Source organism: Chaetodon auriga, chromosome 24 (genome assembly GCF_051107435.1).
Source record: "Chaetodon auriga isolate fChaAug3 chromosome 24, fChaAug3.hap1, whole genome shotgun sequence".
NCBI lineage: Eukaryota > Metazoa > Chordata > Actinopteri > Chaetodontiformes > Chaetodontidae > Chaetodon > Chaetodon auriga.
In genome coordinates, this window is record NC_135097.1 from 14,836,883 (window position 1) to 14,854,601 (window position 17,719).

The window sequence follows — 17,719 nt, forward strand, 5'->3', positions numbered from 1 at the left end:
AACTGGACACCACCTGGCCAACACCAAATGGCTGAGAGACACAGTTAGCAACTAGCTAGTGGACACAGTGTAAACTTTAGCAGCTAAAAAGGCAGCTCTTTCCCTCAGGAACTAGTGAAACACAATAAAACCAGCCTAAATATTGGATTTATCCTGTGGAGTGACCAGAAACACAATGTCAAAATGCTAATATTGGTCCTTGTCTGCTGGATGTGCGAACAGGCAACTGTTTCCTCCTGCGAAGGCCTTGTCAACTTGATAAGGTGATAATACAGAATGTAAATGTTGTGTTGACAGCTCCCTGCGCTGCCGGCAAAAACCTCATTGGCTTCATTGCAGCTAATTCTCAGACTGAAATAAATTCATTTCGGTGGAATCACTGCACTCAGTGGATTCACTCCAATCCAATCTGTGTGATGCTTTCATGTACAGTTCAACTTTTACGAACTTTCAAACACAAACATGCACCACTGCAAATCATCTTGACAGTTCTTTCTTCTGAGAGACTGGAGGTTATTAGCGGAGGCACATGACAAATGGTCACTACATCCCCGAGTTTCCAGCACCACCTGGAGGGCCTTGAGGGCACACATTAGTATGAATCTTTTTATTCTATTTTTTGTGCCACCACAGCAGGATAATGTAAATATGTGCTTTGTACACACAAAGCCAACGTTAGGCTGTGCATGATTTCCATTGTTCATCAGAAACAAAGCAGCAATGCTCTACTTCATGCTTTGTACAATCAGCTGGATCCCAGCCGCTAGGAAAGTGCACACACACATCCCCGGGCCTGTGTGTGTGTCTTTGTGTGTGTATGTATTCATCAGCTCTGTGTAGCTTTGTAAACAAGGCTGTGGTGTGCGGCGGGGCTCGGCGAAACCTCGCTCAAGGACATTCTCATGTTTGCATATAAGTGTGTGTGTGTGTGTTCATTTATGGTGGGAGCGAGCAGGTCAGGTGGGACTCGGGTCTACACCTACAGGTCTGATGGTCATTGTGCTGAAGGACACCATCCATCAACAGTCTCAGTGGTGCAGATCATGCAGGAATCAACTCAGTATGTGTGCGTTTGTTTTCAAATCTCTGTGTATATGATGGTTTTCTGGTGCTTGAGATTGGAGGCTGACACTGAGTGAATGAAGAGTTTTGGTGCTAGCTGACAACATAATCAGGATTACAGAGGATGACGTTTTAGCTGATTTATCCCCCCTTCCTTCTTTAGCATAAATGTTGCGTCTCTCTGTACCATTTTGGCTTGCTGCCAGTGTGTGTGTACAAAAGGGCAAGGCCAGCGTGAGTCACACTCAGAAGGAAGATGTATTCAGGAGCGCACACACACACACACACACACCATATGCACACACCCGCACCACATCTGTCTAACTCATCAAATTTTCAATGAGATCCGTTTCTCGGTCAGAGTGGCCGCTTGTTGTTTCCAGAGCAAGAAAGAACGGCTAGTCGTGACCACTGTTGCTGAAAAGAGGCAAAGCAACAAAAGAGGTGGAGGAAGGGAGGGAGGGAGGCGCAGGGAGATAAAGTGCTATTAAGATGAGGAGATGGGGGTCAACTTTCTCAAGGTGACTGTTGGAGATCACGGCAAACACATATAAATGAGTTGGCTGAGCAGAAACAGAGACGGTGTGGTAAATGAAACCAAGCATATCCTCTCTGCAAAGTGACTGTTTTGTCACCGCCTCCCTCTTTCTCCCCCTGCTACCCAGATCGCTAAAGACACACATGTAGCTGTGTGTGTGTGTGTGAGCCCTGTAGCGTTTTAGGCAAATGTTGAAAAGGGAAGACGTGAAATCTGAGCACTAGATAACAGCATTTCTGCTCCAAACTGACTGTTTGGCCCTTAGTCTTTTCCTCTTTCTGTCGCAGATGCTCTGAAGACGTTAGGTGAACGGACAGTGGGTGATTTAGCCAGCGAGGAGTCTACATGTTATGCAACAGCCTATTTCTCCTTACATAATGCTGCAGTCTGAGTTGGGAAGATTAGCCCCACTATACTGTTTTCTTTGTATCAGATGCCATGGCCGATCTCCTCTCGCAGGCTTTATGCATATATGTTGACAAGCTGATTAGCCGCCATGAAGTCGGAATCACCCTCAAAGGGAGATGCAGAGATAACGTATGATGGTATATGTGGGTTGGTTGCAGAAGCCCATGGGATATCTTAGAAAAATATTCATCAATATCAACCTGTAACTACAAATGGCTCATAAAATGTAACATTATTGCAGAGAGCTGCCATATAAGTGGAGATGCTTGCTCAAGCTGTAACACTATGAAATATTAAGCTGCCTTACACCACGTGGTGTCAGATGGGAGTGTGTGTGTGTCCATAGCAAAAGAAGGAAAAATGGACTGCTTTTCATTGGACATCCAGTAAAAATCTATTTATCAGTCATTTCTCTGTCCACAGTGCTCCACTGGCTGATTCATAAGCTAATAAATACTGCAGCTCCACATACTTACAGTGGTACGTCAAGTTAGGCTCAAGCAGATACAGACTGTGATAGATCATTATTGGGGAAATGAGAAAGAGGCTGATGAATAGTTTGCATTTCCACCACCCACGGGACTATTAATATGAAATCTGTCAAACTAAATCATCAGCATCAGCAAATTCGTGAACTGGTCAGCCAAGTGTTTCTGGACCGTTTCTTGAGGCGAGTTGATACAGCAAAATGCAAAACACCTTGAGCGATTTAAACAACTACAACTGTGTCTGTCAGCCTCTTGCTGAATCCACCCTCCAGTCCATCCAGGCGTTGCATCTCTGTTGCTTCTCCGTTGTTTTTTCTTCCTAATTTGCCTGTTTGGCGCTCATGTGTGTCACTGAAGAGAGAAATGCAGGAAGACAGTGAAGAAGTGCAAATAGATCAAGAGGAAGATGTGTATGCGGATGAAGCTGCAGGGGGGTGTCGTGATTGAGCTCTCTGTAAAGGAAAGAAAACCAAGGAACAAATCCTTCAAGATTGCATTCACATTCCTCCTTTGTCTATTTTCCCCTTCTTAGTTGGCTACCAGTGTGTGCTGAGGAGAGAGAACGAGATCTTGACGTCTTCAAAAGGAGCTTTGAACTCAAAGCACCTTGAGGCCCCGGAGGATCATCAAGGTTTCCTCTGTCCTTTTATCGCGTAGTGTTTCTCTCTGCCCCTTGCTCCTCCTCCTCCTCCTGCGCTCCCTCTTCCTGTTCTGCTCGACGTGATCGGGGAGAGCTCTCTGAGGCTACCTGATAACCCTGATACACGCACGTCGACCTCAGCCTTGGTCTGACGCTGCCTCATTCTCATTCCTCTCTCGCCGGCAGCATTTACCTCGACGCGCTCTCGCACATTGCAAGGTCATGTCAAAATATTTCCAAAGGAAATGCGTTCCGTATTCCAGCACTGCTCTTTCTCATCTATGGCTGCAGCACAGAATTCCACAGCCAATGTTCTTTGTCTTTGAGAAAAAGGACGGAGTGACTCTAATGAGAGGATTATACAAACTTTTTTTTTTTTCTGCCAGCTAAACTGTCGTCAACTTACTGTTGTGTGAGAAGCTGATCAGCAGTTTCTGCTTCGCGGAAAACATCTTTTCTGTTGTACCAAAATCTCAGATATTTGTCAAGTATGGCATTTTTGTGCTTGAGCAATTATAATAATGTTCAAGAGGAAGTTTTTCTTTAAGCTGTCTTTCCTTTCTCATCAGATGAACTCTGTGAAACTCATTGCAGCAAAAGCGAAACTGATTTTGGTTAAAGTTGAAACTCATTCCAACCCCCTACCATTGAAGGTCTGTGATTGGTTAATTGGACTCAAATTTACTGGAATTCAAAGAATTGCTGTCTTTCACAGAAACTCTGATGTAATTGAAAATACCTCATTAAGTGGAACTCTTTCCCTCGAGTCCACAGTGGACCCCCTACCTACATTACTGATTGACCCACAGAAAGAGAAGTAAGATGAGCTAACCTCGGGATAAAAGAGCAAAAACGTCACATTCTTACCCCTGACATTAGCCGACAGCTGCAGCAGATTAAGGGCTGCTAAGCAGCAGTTTAGAAGCAGTGGTGTTTAAAGAGCAGCCAGGGCTTATTGTCAGTTACCTACCAGTCCCTTCATTTCAATGTTGCAGGCTTGACTGCTCCCAGTCATTCAAAGGGGTTTTTTTTCCTTCTGTTTCCAGAGATATGTTCGCTTAAGGGAAATGGCCATTAAAATGTCATTACCGCTACACTAAAATCATTTTTAAAAAAGCACTGGTTCCCAGCGGCTTCCCACCGTAATGGGCTCAATACATTCCCTCAGCACCGGGAAGAACCCTAATGTTGCGGAACACAAATGCTAATCTCTCTGTAAATATCACTCAAATTCACTCTCCCTTCTGCTTTTCAGTCATAATAGCATGGATTCATTCTGCTTTGCCCTGGCAAATTGAATTAATTCTCCAGGCAAAGGTGTCATGATTATTCTAAGCTTCCTAGTGCGTGGGCTGTAATGGATATGATCCCAAAAGCATTTCACTCACCCTCTCCATTTTGTTTTTCTTGCTGCAGTATCTCAAAGGCATCACTAGTTAAAGCTCTGATTAAATTTTCATTCACGTGCGCCTCGCTAATCGCTCTCTGACAGTATTCATATTCACGTCTTCGAATCAATATCGGATTTCAGGATGCATGAGGAGAGTGGGCAGAAAGACTGTGAGGGTCAGTCCATAACATGAATCAATTGATTAAGTGCCTAAGAAGCTTGGAGCACTTTGCCATTTGAGACATTCAACCCTCTTCGTAGAATGAGATCATCTGTTGAGCAGTCCATCAAGCTGCACTCTGAGAAACTCATCCTGGTCTAACTTAGTTCTGATCTTCATGTAAGAGAGTGCTCAGCTGTGTCCGTTTCCCATTGTGCTTCCACATCGATTCTTATTTATTCTGACTGTTCGGCTGTGTCTTATACTCTGTGGGTCCCGCTGCAGCATTAATCATGGCCACCAGCACTTCCGCTTGCACCACCATTTGAGCATGCTCAATTAATACCTTAATCGCAGCTGTCATCAGTGCGTGGACATACCGTGGCCTTGGCTGAATACTGTAACCGCTTCACACAGCACCAAAGACTGGTTAGAATGCACATAAATTTGTGATGATTATACCGCTCATTAACTTACTGCACAACCTCTGCACTTATTTACTCAATTAACTTGCTATTTTAAGTTCTGTTAACATTAGGGCGGTTTATTTTCCTTTTTTAAATACTTAATCAGCCATGAATAATGGAAAACCACTTTGAGCAAAAGCCACACGTTCACCTCTGAATGTTTCATATGGAAGGTGGCAAAATAAATGCACATAGCTAATGAGATAATGGAATCAATGAAGTCGTGGCTGCAATGGGCAGATAGCAGTGTGCAAAAGTGACCCCCTGTGCAAATGAGCTTGACCCGAAGTGACAACCAGGAAGTGTCCCTGCCAATGGTATGGGCAACAGAGCACTTACTGCTCTGGATCTTATGACTGCGCAGAATAAAACTGCAACAGAAGATTTACTGCCAGACAGAGAATGTGTCTGTAATGTTGCTGTCTGCGATGTACTGTCTGTTTCTCTCTCTCTCTCCCTCTCTCTCACCCTTGGTCTGTGCCTCTCTGGCAGACTGTAACTCTGTAAATGACTTTGACCTTTCCTGGGACTGAGGACAGGAACCACGGAGGGAGAGCAGAGAGATGGCGGGAGATGAGAGTAGAGTAGGCGGTTGACTGTAATAAACTCGAAGCAGTGGGCGGCTGTCAACACTAATAGATGGGAGAGGGGAGGGGGTCACCGGGTTGATGAATACTAAAGGTGCCTGAGTTCTCAACAACTATACTGTTCTTTACCAGGCTGATGTCTGTGAGATCTCATGCCCACAGCGTCATCAGACAACAGGCACTGAGGGCCTTTTTGATGACTGAAGGAAAATCTATTACTTTTTATAGGACAGCAAAGGAGCACCCTTATCATGTGCATTAGCATGGAGGGTTATACAGCTGGATGACTGCAACGTGATTACATTGCATTGCAGTTTAGTTGACAATCCAATTGCTTCAGTGTAATCCATTCATACACACACACAGATATAATGATCTTTTTTTTTATCTTCTCCATTATGTGATGCCAACTTGAAGCTAGCTACTCTCAACTCTCATCTGTGGGTATTGATGGTTTAACATTTCTCATAGTGGAAACAAGGCTCATCATAGCTCTGCACGGCTGTACTAAGGCAGAGTTCTACATGCACACTTAGGCACAGCAGACGTTTTAGCTAAATGCTTACATCAGCATGCTTACATGCTCCCAGTAACAATGCTAACATGTGTAGTTTTTGCAGGTATTAGGCTGCTGGAGGAAATGTCAGGGGATCAATAAAGTTATTACAAATCATGTTTAGGAGGACATCAATGTCTGTGCAAAGTGAAATAGGTGTTTAGCTGTTTCAGTGAACATGGAGTAAAAGTCAAAGGCAATAGGATTCATCCCATGAGGACCCTGAATGTCTGAAAAAATTTTCATGGCATTCCATCCAATAGTTGTTGAGTCATTTCAGTCCAGACAAAGTGGTGGACTGACCGACTGACGTTCTAATCTGTTGGACTCGTGAAGCAATGAAGTGGTGTTGAACTTCTTTGCTATGTTGCACAGTATTTACTTTTTGAGCGGGATGTAGGGGCAGGACATCAGACAGTAAAGGAGTTACCTTAACTGGAAATCAATGGGCTGTTTTATGGAGAGAGAGGCAGCTTTATTGGATAGGATGGGCAGAAAGGTAAAAATTGTGATGACTCGGATAAAGTGTTTAGTAAGAGATAAAGAGTGTTTCTAAAAAACAAACCAGATCTTTAAAAGGGTAACAAATGTCCAGGTAAAGCTTGTTCAAAGTGCACTTGTGAAGTTGTGGTTTGTCTGTCTGCAGGTGCATTCCTCTCATTGTGTCCTCACTCTGTCGTCCTCTGTCTATAGGAACGGGGAAAGATCGGCGTGATCTTCAACGTGGGAACGGACGACATAATCATCGAGGAGAGCGCGGTGATGGTGAGCGACGGCAAATACCATGTGGTGCGATTCACACGCAGTGGCGGCAACGCCACACTACAGGTGGACAACCAGCCTGTCATCGAACGTTTCCCCTCAGGTAGGAACAGGGGCCCCAATCTGGGGACGGAGGGATGGAGGGAGCTATCAGTGTTGAATTTGAACCTTCACAGTATTGAATTCTCAGATAAACTGAGTAACACAGTGGAGAGAGAAAGAAGGAGCTTTGGAAAAGCCTTCTGTCTGCACCTAAAAGTGATTTTTACAGAAGATTCTGCGAGGGCTCTGGTTTATTTATCATGACATTCATATTTAGAGCATGCTTGCATTATTCTAGGTGATTAAGTCAGGTTCTGGTCTAAAAGGCAGGAAGAGCCAAGCGGCCTTCCTGAGGCAAGCAATCTTCCATCTAAGAGCATCCAGCTCTCTGCAGTCAGTCTACCATTGTAGCTCCCGGCATTGTGAAAGCCAGCGCTGAATCGAGGCCAGCAGAATATGAGGATGCCAGTCAGGTATGGGTGGTGAGCAAGGGTATTGGGCAGGACAGAGAGGGAGGACTCTTCATGCTGGGAAAGTATGTGGAGGTGTTTGTAAGTCATGCCTCGACTCCAAGATAAACACAGACGCAACATCATTACACATACAGTCTTTACAAACACCCGATGAGTCACTGCTGGGAGTGTGCAAATTCCCCCGCTTGTTGTTTTACCATAATCATGGTATTCTATTTTAGCCTGAATTATGAGGCTATTTTTGGCTGCGCAGAAGCTCTCACTTAATTTCTCTCTCTACTGTGTTTCCTCTTTGTTCATGGTTGTTCAAAGGAAGACATTTTGTGTTGCCGTCACGAGGCAGGCTCTGCTGCCTGCCGTTGTTAGGTGGTTAGGTGTTAATGATCTTATGGAAAACTCATAACCTGAATCCCCCCCCCAAAAAAAGCTTTGATGCTCTGGTGCGTTCGTAAATTTGCAAACAATTTTGCCAGAAATCTCCATTGAAGTCAATACGTTCCATCACCATTGTCCGAAAACTCTTTCTATGTATCGTCATTGTTTCAAACAGCAGGGAGAGTGCTGCTAATGTGGCCATGATATTTACTCTGGTTGACATATAGAGCAATGGGAGTCTGACATTCTCTGTCACAGCAGTGATCCCACATTTTGAGGCTTTGTTTTGGCATTGAGGAAAGCGTTTTCTCTTGCTCATCCGTCGGCACAGCGAGGCCAGACTGAGGGGCATGCATCACAGCCAGAGGAGGAAGCGCCCTGTGACAGTTCACTCTTTTCAGTTGTTATTATGATGGAAATGCAGCCCTTTTCGCTACAGCACATGCTCCAAATAGGAGCCTTCAACTCACAATAGCGCCAGCCGCTCAGAAAATAACAGCAGAGCAGCCTGTGAGTGTGTCATCATCTAAATCTATGTTTTGTTTCATCAGGAAACATTAATGCACAGCCCATATTGTATTCTTTTTATTCCTCTTCCCTTCCGCCCTCCTCGCCATTGTTGTTGTCTTTGTCAAACCTTCCTTTCCTTTTCCTCCACTGATCAAGAATTGAAGAGTATTATTTTGTTGTTGTTTGTTAGTTAGTTTACGTGAGGAGGTTCGTGGTTGCCGGCGGCTGGAGCCCGTCTGAAGTTTTAAGAGGTTATGAGGACTAAGGATGGAGGGGGCGATACTGCGTAGATTAGCTTTCATTCATTTATGTGAGCTAGATACACTCAAAACTATTTCTGGGCTCCCGCTTTGAAGGCTCCGACACCCGCTTTGAAGGTTCCAGTTGTCATCGTCTGGCGGGGCGGCGTCCTGGGGAAACAGAGATGTTACACATTAGCGAAGCAAAACCTGGGATGAGGCTGAGGCACAAAAGGGCGGAGGAATGCGTAGGGGAAATACTGAATGAGAGATTGGGGGGGGGCTTCCTTACTGAGGCAGGAGGTGTGTAAATAGAGAGACAGAGAGGGGTTATATTTTGGAGAGAGGAGAAAGAAATAGGGGGAGCTCCCTTGTTGAATCGAGATCCTGTGACCCAGATTGGAGATTTAGACATCTTCTGATTCTCTAAGCGGGACAAAATACACAATACTCCCAACATATTCAGACCTACTTTGTTTTCTTGATGCTCATATTATGCAATATCCTTGCCATGGTGTCCCAGTGGAACGCCGAATCTTAAAATGTCCATGTAGCTCAATTTTGAAGGAAATAGAGCCAGTTGTCATGAAAGATACCTCCGATGGAGCGTGCTGTGAGGTGTTTCAGGTGCCAAATTTGTCTGCTTCCTTTACTGCAACAAGGAAGTGCAGTTTCCAGGGAAATCTCCCTCCCCAAAGGGACTGTTGTGACCCATATCACGCAGTCTCGTAGGGATGCAACTGCAATTTTGAGCCCTGACTAATGCTTTGTGCATACAGACAGTTACATGTGGCCTTAGAAATGTAAAAGTTCCCAAAGGACCACTGCGTGGACAAGGACAGTAGGGATAAAGCAGAGAATGTAAGTCTGTCACCTTCCACAAGAAAGATGCTGACAGGTTATCTTTATGCATCTTATTCACACAAACTATAATTAGGGCTTCAGTCCCAGATTTGGAAGTGTTGCATTGTTTTCCAGGCAGCCTCCGTTAAAACCTGGGCTTGCCAGCAGCAGGCTTATAAAAACAGAAGGCCAATGAGAGGTGATGATTTGGAGAGACAGGATGTTAACAGCAAACATGGTCGTCACGGGTCAGGCACATTCAACGGCAAAGCAACACGTCTCCTGATGTCCCACAAAGTGATGTTTGTAGTCCTCAGGGAGTGTGTGTCCGCGTGTGATTCTGCGTGCACGCGTCTGTCTGTGCGCATGACATAGTGCATCTTGTATGTGTCATTCTTTTCCCGTGTGTGCCTGTGTGTGTGCATGTATGCATTTGATGGACAGAGAGCAGACAAAACGTGTCAGAGGAGCACCCGGCCAGCTAATCCAGTGTGTCAGGTGTCCCCGGTGGGTCCTGCAGCAACAGTTATTGGCCCCCCTACATTCCCAAAATGGCAGACTGGCTCAATAAAAAAACATCCCTGTGTCACACTGAGCACCTCAACCTGGCCACAGATAAACAGGCAGATGTCAGCAGCAGTGCCATACGGAGGGTAATTGTACCATTTCACACCCGATTCCCTTTATTTACTGGTCATCTGCTGTGAGAAAGGTAGCAGATATGATGTGGCTAATTGTTTAGTGTGCAGTGGTTTATTTGCAGTTTTCTGCCATTGCCCTGAAGAATTCTTGATGTCATTTCTGATCAGTAAAAGGGTGTGCTTTATTTTGAGAAAGGCACACTTTCAGCACGTAGCAGCCGCTTCACTTTTCTGAGCTGAAAGTCTTAGCTGAAAGGTTTCTGGTTTGGGCTGTTTGCAGACTACAGCATCTTCTTGGTGGAGAAATAACATTCACTCCAAGAGAGATAGCTTCAAAGGAATGGACCTAAAGAATGTGGCAAGTGGCCTAAGTTCAGTTCTGAAGGTTTTGGTGGCATTTTGGTGAACTGACTTGGTAATCATGCATTTTTTTTCAAATGAGCCACCCATCGTGTTCTTCCATATCCATCAACAGTCAACCTCTCGCAACATCAATTTTAAATTATCCATATTTCCATCTTTAAAAGCCCATATTAGTCAAATCCTGTGAAATGTGGCTGTTGTTTTACGGGCTGTTCCCTCACAGTTCTCCCCACCCTCCTATTCAACCGCTAACTGATGATGGAGTTCAGACACTCAGAGGGGAGGTCAGATTTAGTGAGTGGGGGCCTGTTATAACATTAATCCCCTCTACAAGGAGCCAGCCTTCCTTCCAGCAGCTGCCACCTCCGAAAGAATCAGAGTGGGAGAAAGAGCGAGCTTCAAGGGAGAAAATGTTCCTCAGCGTGTGTGTTTGCTTTTGTGTGGCTGTGTGTGCAGATGTATACATGTGGTCACTTTTATGGGCTGATGTGAAATGCTATATGTATACATTCACCTTTGAGAGAGTACGTGTGTATGGAGGTGTCATGAATGCCTACCTGTCTGTCTGCTTTGTCTCACACACCCTCTCCATCTCATCACCTTCTCCCTTTTCAAAGTACCAAATCACCTCACATTAACTCTTTTGGTGATAATAGTAATTCGCCACAGTAAATTATGACATTACGATAGTAATGGAGCTTCTGGAAAAATCCATCCATTTCATGTGGGTTTATACCACACTTGGCATTTGGACTTCATTGCTGTGCCCCCTGAGCTTTGGATAATCGTTATGCATTTTACAACCATAGTTATATTGTCACCATCACCACGTATTGGCTATGATTACCATATTTTGCTGCCTCCTAACTGTGTCATTATGACCAATGAAAGCGCACAGTGTGCCGCCCTTCCTCCACACTCTCGCACTCCGCACGGTTTCTTTCTCACTCCTCAGTATTAACAGGCAGTAGATCTATAGAAAGCTGTCATTTAGCTTAAGTTTGGGATTGGGTTGAGTGGAATTAGAATTAGTGTGGGGCTGACAGCAGGAGAGATTGAAGCAATAGTACTCTACAGCAAAGTGCTTGGGATTCATTGTTGAAAAATGATGGACTGAAGCAGAGGAAGAATAAAGAGAGGGAGAGATTGGGGAGAAAAAAAGAGGAGGGCGAGAGCCAGTATAGATGCTGGAAGCCAGCTGCTGTCATTGCTGTGATGGATGAGGCTTTGCATGTTACTGAATAATATCTTCACAAATTGGATTGCATCACAGTAGGGAACATTACATATAGCCGCTACAGTATGCATGTGTAGGCTCATCACATGCAGGCAAACATACACAAAGTGAGCCAGGAATAATTTCATAACAAACATTACTTGCTAACAAAATGACTACTTGATACGCTGTTCATTTTGAATAGATCAACGCACTGCTTAATACAGATCATAAATCAAGGACGACAAAAGAAAGAGGAAAGATAAGTACATGAGAGGGCTATTGTCATTCCCTGTTTTCATTCTGTAAGGCATTTAGGGGATCTGTTCAGCGTGAAAGCTGACCATTAGAAAGAGGAAGAAAGGAAGAATAGAGACGTGGATTCACAGAGGAGGAGAGACTCTTTGTGCCAGCGAGGTCAGTTCCAGCTCTTCCGACTGAGCTGTTAAGATGTTCTTACTCCTCGGATAAATGGTCTAAGAAAAGGGGTCAACAAAGCTCTTGGCTGCGCTCTTTCCTCCCTCCAACCTCTTTTTATCATCGCCTCTATGTGTCCACTGTTTCTAGATTTCCATCTGTGTCAGTGCGACCTCCACACTCAGAGAGAAAGAAAAACCAGCTGTGAATAGGCAAGGAAGATAAAGAGACAATGTGAGGAGAGGGGAGGTTGAGAAGATCTGCTCTCCTCTCCCCCTTTGGCAAAAGCAATATGAGAGCACTCAGCAGTGCCAGTTAAAATGGTAAGGGCAGGGGAGAGCAACAGGATTAGGACAGGAGAGGGGTATATACAATACAACACAGGCAGACAAATGGCTTGCGGCATATGGACTTAAGCTGAGTGTGGACTAGCTTTCACTTCACTAGCTCAGGCCTCCAAGCGAGGAGTATCGAAGCAGCCCTGTGTGCCTTTGATGGTCCACTGAGCAGAAGATGATAGATGAGTGTGTGGGGTGATGCACAGAGCACGGTGTGGCCGCGTGTCAGGGCTGGCAGGAAACCATCTTTACTGTCCTACAGCACCTCTATATACTGTAAGCTAGGCTCATTTATCTGTTAGCTTGTGGTGCTTTTTGCCATTAATTGCTCTCAAGGTAATTACAGCATGCACTGTTGCAGCAGCACCAGGCAGTGTGGCACCAATCATCTACTGAGTTATTATTACAGCCTGCAGAAGTCCACATACCAGGCAGTGGTGGAAAGTTAGAGCACTTACCTAAGTTCAGTAATTAAGCTGATCATTTTTTTCCATTTATCAATTGGTAATTTCATTCTCTCAAGGCTTCAATGTCTTGTCCAAAACTCAGAGATATCCAGTTTAAAATGCTACAAAAAAAATAAATAAAAAATAAAAAATAATTAAAAATATTTGACATTTTTGACTGAAGCAATTGATCCAATAGTTGCAGATTACTCTTCTGTGGTTTAACAGTGATGAATCAGCTCATTGTTTCTGGTTTATACTGAACATTAGAACAAACTTAGTCATAAGCGGAATGCAGGCCCTGCTGCTACTTTTACTTAAGAAAAGGATTTGAGTACTCCATCCCTACTGATGAAGGGAATTACTGTTTCGGTGGTACCACTGATACCATGAAGTAGTTCACTGACTCCTTTTCAGTCTGTATTGGTCAAATTAACACATAAATCAAACATGCTGTTCTTTAATTCTTGTAGTTATTGGTGCTAACAGGTGGAGTTTCTAAAGACACTCCAGCCTAATAATAGTCCCAAGCAAAACAACTGCCAGTACTCTTAGACCATTGAGCTGACACAATGTCATAGTTCGTATTTTTTATTTTATTCATCATTCATATTCAGCAAAGTAGGGAAAAAAAAGCAGAAAGAGTTAATTGAGGGCAGCCAGCTCAATCACTTGTCACTGCTGACAGTTCCTCCACTGTCTGTGGGTTCTTATTGGGCCTCTGGTGCTCTGCAACTCCTTCTGATTGGATCTTGCACAGTTGGAAGGTATCTCCAATTATTGGCCTGTGGCTATGGGATGATGGAGAGAGAGAGAGAGAACAGACAAGTGGTGAAGAAAGAAATGATGAGCAGAGAGAGAGAGAGAGAGAGAGAGAGAGAGAGAGAGAGAGAGGGAGGGAGACACAGCTAAGTAGTGCAGAGCAGGATAGGGAAAAGATTGCTTTAGGTAATTAGAGAAGTGACAACTTTGATTTCCACATGAGTCGGGGGGAGGGGGGGGGGGGCTTTCTCTGGCTCACTCCGGCAGCCACCCTCGCACAAATCCACCGTGGCCAAGATGAAAGGTGGTGAGGATCCTGTCGAAAGCGAAAGGAAAGAGGGGAAGAAATGAAAATGAGCGCATTGGACTGATAACTGCCGTGCAGATGAAAGATGAGCGAGCAGTTAAAATAGTGAGATTCCATCTGTTTCAAACGCATGCAGACACAGGGGTGGGCGATGTATTTACACTGAACAAAGGAGAGTGGTGGGTAGGTAAATCGCTTTCTTTTTTCTGCGCGTTTCACATGAAGGAACACAACTTGCAATCTTTGGCTTAAAAGAATTGGGAGAGAAGTAATATGGTGCAAAAAATGGTATCTTTTCATGCAAATTATCTCCAGTTTGAGCCCTTAGAGTCTTGTTTTGGTAAAATAAGTAAACAAATCTGGCTGTGCACTAAGATTATTCATCATCTTGTGTCAAGAATTTTCCAAAATAATGCTAATGTTCTTGATTTTAGTGCAGCAGTCTTTTTTATTCTGCCTGCTGTAATGGTACTGACATCCTAGAAAATGATTGATTTTTTTTTTTTTTCTGGCCAGATTTTTTCACTTGTTTTGGGAAAATAAAACTTTTAGGACTTCACATTTTACAGAATTTCGACAGAATTTACATTTACTTGCACAGGGTCACAGTACACAGGACAGTTTCATCTCCCCGTCTGCCCCAAGACGCCCAGTGGATGTGAGAACAATCCATCTAAAGTTACCTAATGAAAAACAGAATGAGGCTAGCTTGACAGAGAGAGCTTTCTCTGAGAGGGAGGGAGAGCGGGATGGCCGGTGGCCAATCATCTCCAATGTAATCTCCATTCTTGTGGATGGATTTCCGATGTGGGTGTCCTGTACAAGGGCATCTGGCTGCCTGCAGAGCTACATGATATACAGTTGGCTCCTTGACGAGCCTCCACACACATTCACATGTACTTGCACACAGATGCACTGATAGAAAACGAGGCAGAGAGCAAGACAGAACAGCGTGTGATTCATATGCTGCATTATCAGGACACTAGAGTCCAGCTCTCACAGACAGACATAGAAACAGACACTCTACACTCGTCCGTCCTTGCTTTGTGTCTCCCTGAGGTGCCAGTCAATCAGTATGCCCTTGCCCTGCCCCTAGCACAGCAGCTGTGATACCCACCCAGGACGGGCTCCACCATGGCTGGTAATCCAGCCGATGCTCCAGGCCCCAAACATGGGGCACAAGAGGAGGCCAGACGGGTTTCTGGCTTCCAGATTGGAGATCCCACCAGTGTTTCAAGGTGGACGTTCTGAGCCTCAGGGGGTACAGAGCCACAGGCATGCTGGCTGGCCAAATATACCTGACTAGTGTGGATAAATGTGGGCCAGTCTCTGATGTTTACATGCACACAGTCTGCTGGGCTGTCGCACATACCTTATTTAAGATAATATATTTATATGCATCTATAATTAGAATGCATTGCACCTCTGTCCACCAATTGTAGAGTTGACTTTTAGTCCTTAAATGGGTCAAACTCACCAAAAACACAAGAATCCTACATTACAAAGGTTGATCATTTCACCCGTAGTCGAGTAATTTAAATTTAATGTGAAAAATCAGTGGAATGTCCCTTTAAGTTAAGGCTAGTTTACACATAAACATGCTGTAGCCTCTGATGTCCATTAATGGCTATTAAAGAACAAATATGACAATATATGAATTTTAGCCCCTGTTGGATTTACCGGTTTATTTTTCTCTCTCTTTTAAATAGCAGATTTCCTTGAGCTCCAGGTCCGATAGCATTGTTTCACTGACGTTCACATCAAGCGAAAGGAACAGTCTTGGGAGCAGAGTGAGTGCGATAATGGCGGTGAGGGAGAAGACAAGGGCCCAGCTGTTTAATCTATCCCCCCATTCTCATGCAGAGCAGGCTTCCGATGGTGGGGAGAAGAGCGAGGGGGGGGAAGTTTCACTGGTTCACTCAGAATGACTTATTTCTCCAAGGATCCGAGTGCAAACAGATGCAAACAAACAAGAAGGACATGGAGGAATTTAGATTTTCTGTACTGTAGATGACAGAAAAACCTGTCCAACGGAACGTCATGGTAGTATTTTCCTGTTGCTCTTCATACATTTTGGCTCAAATGAGACTCAAAATCACATTCTGTTCTCCGTCATTTAATTCCACATGTCCATCGTTGTGTTTCGAGTTGATACACAAACCATTGTTTGTTGATTCCTTCGTCATTTTTGGGTTGTTTATGAGGATGTTGTTGCTCACTCAGGGAAAGAATACACACACATTTGCATACTTTAACACACACTTCACTCTTAGCATTTATTACGCTCCCCACTATCCACTTAGTCAGACTCTGTAAGACACTTTGTGTGTGTGTGTGCGCGCACGCGCGCGCGTGCGTGCATGTGTGTGTGAGAAGGGTAATGGATGGCAGTGCCTGTGTCATCATGTACCACATTTAATCTCTTAGTAATATGCTCACTCTGTTACCAGGCAATAAGGAAGGATGGAGGGATGAAATGGATTGAAGGTAAACAAAACAAAAAGAGGGATTTGAGGGGGGAAAGGGACAGCAAGGTAGGAGGAAGTAGGAAGTAAGGAAGGTAGTTGAGAAGAAAAAGAGGGAAGGAGGAAATTTGAGGGGAATGTTTGAATCAAGAGAGAGCACTGTGGAGGGAGGAGGGGGGAAGAAGGACACAGTGGATGAAGGAAGAAAGGAGCAAAAGCTGAAGAAGAAATAATGGAAAAGGGGGTAATTGGGAGAGAAGGAGTTAATGAAGGTGCAAAGAGAGAATGGGGCATGGAAGAAATGGGAGAAAGAAATCAAAATGGACTTTGGCAGGAGGGTAGTAAAAAGGACAGAATGAAGTGTGGATGAATGATTGTTTGAGATCAAGGGAAGGACAAGCAGAGATGAAGAGTGGTTAGAGGGAAAGAAGCGAGCAAGAAGGAATGCATAAGTGAGTAAGACAAGGAAAAGAGATTAAGGAAAGAGTGATGGAAGTGAAAAAGGAAGGAAACATTCCATAGGCTATGCACGGAGGAAAAGGAGGGTAAACCCATTTGTTTCCTGACTGCAGTCTCCACGGCCGCCACTAGAGGGAGAACTACGTCTCTGCGGTTGATGCTCGTTACCAACCCTTATTTGGATAATAAAATGGAGCCTTCATAAGATTATGTTACTGGAAGTGGCTTTGTCAGTGTGATTCAGACAAGAAAGTTAGAAGAGGGAGGAGATTCAGTCAGGATTTGTGGATGAGACAGCAGATGAAGAACATACAGGCACAAGATTGATTCATCTCACTGAGGACTGCTGCCTCCCACTATTTTCCTTTCACTGTGTTATTTTGATCGCCTTTTCTCATCAACACCCCCCCCCCCCCACACACACACACGCACGCACACACACACACACAACACCACACCCCTCTCATTTTTTGTCCGTCCTCTCCCCTCCGTGCTAGCAGCAGCATCTGTATCTCCTTCTCTAATTCAGTGATTGCTGCAGAGTGCCATGCCATCTCTAAAACAGGGGTTGTGTGTGTGTGTGTGTGTGTGTGTGTGTGCGGGGGGGTGCTGTAACTGCTGCACTGCCTTTCCAGAAGGCAAAGTAGTACCTAGTTAATCTTAAGTGCAAGCTGAACGCCAAGTAAGTGGTCCCACTAACACTACTGCAGTACAGTTTACTCTCAATTTAGAACAGTTTGTCGCCACCACAGACAGATTCAAGTC

At 44.5% G+C, this 17,719-nt stretch overlaps 1 protein-coding gene across 11 annotated transcripts in view; it reads left to right on the forward strand.

The window, feature by feature from the left end:
- The window catches only part of nrxn2b (neurexin 2b), a 623,496-nt gene that overhangs the window by 574,313 nt on the left and 31,464 nt on the right, over positions 1-17,719 (forward strand). For all 11 annotated transcript variants that reach the window (XM_076725432.1, XM_076725438.1, XM_076725436.1 and 8 more), the window contains one exon: positions 6,990-7,161. In XM_076725432.1, the coding sequence (XP_076581547.1) occupies positions 6,990-7,161 (172 nt within the window). The remainder of the gene's footprint in view (positions 1-6,989; positions 7,162-17,719) is intronic.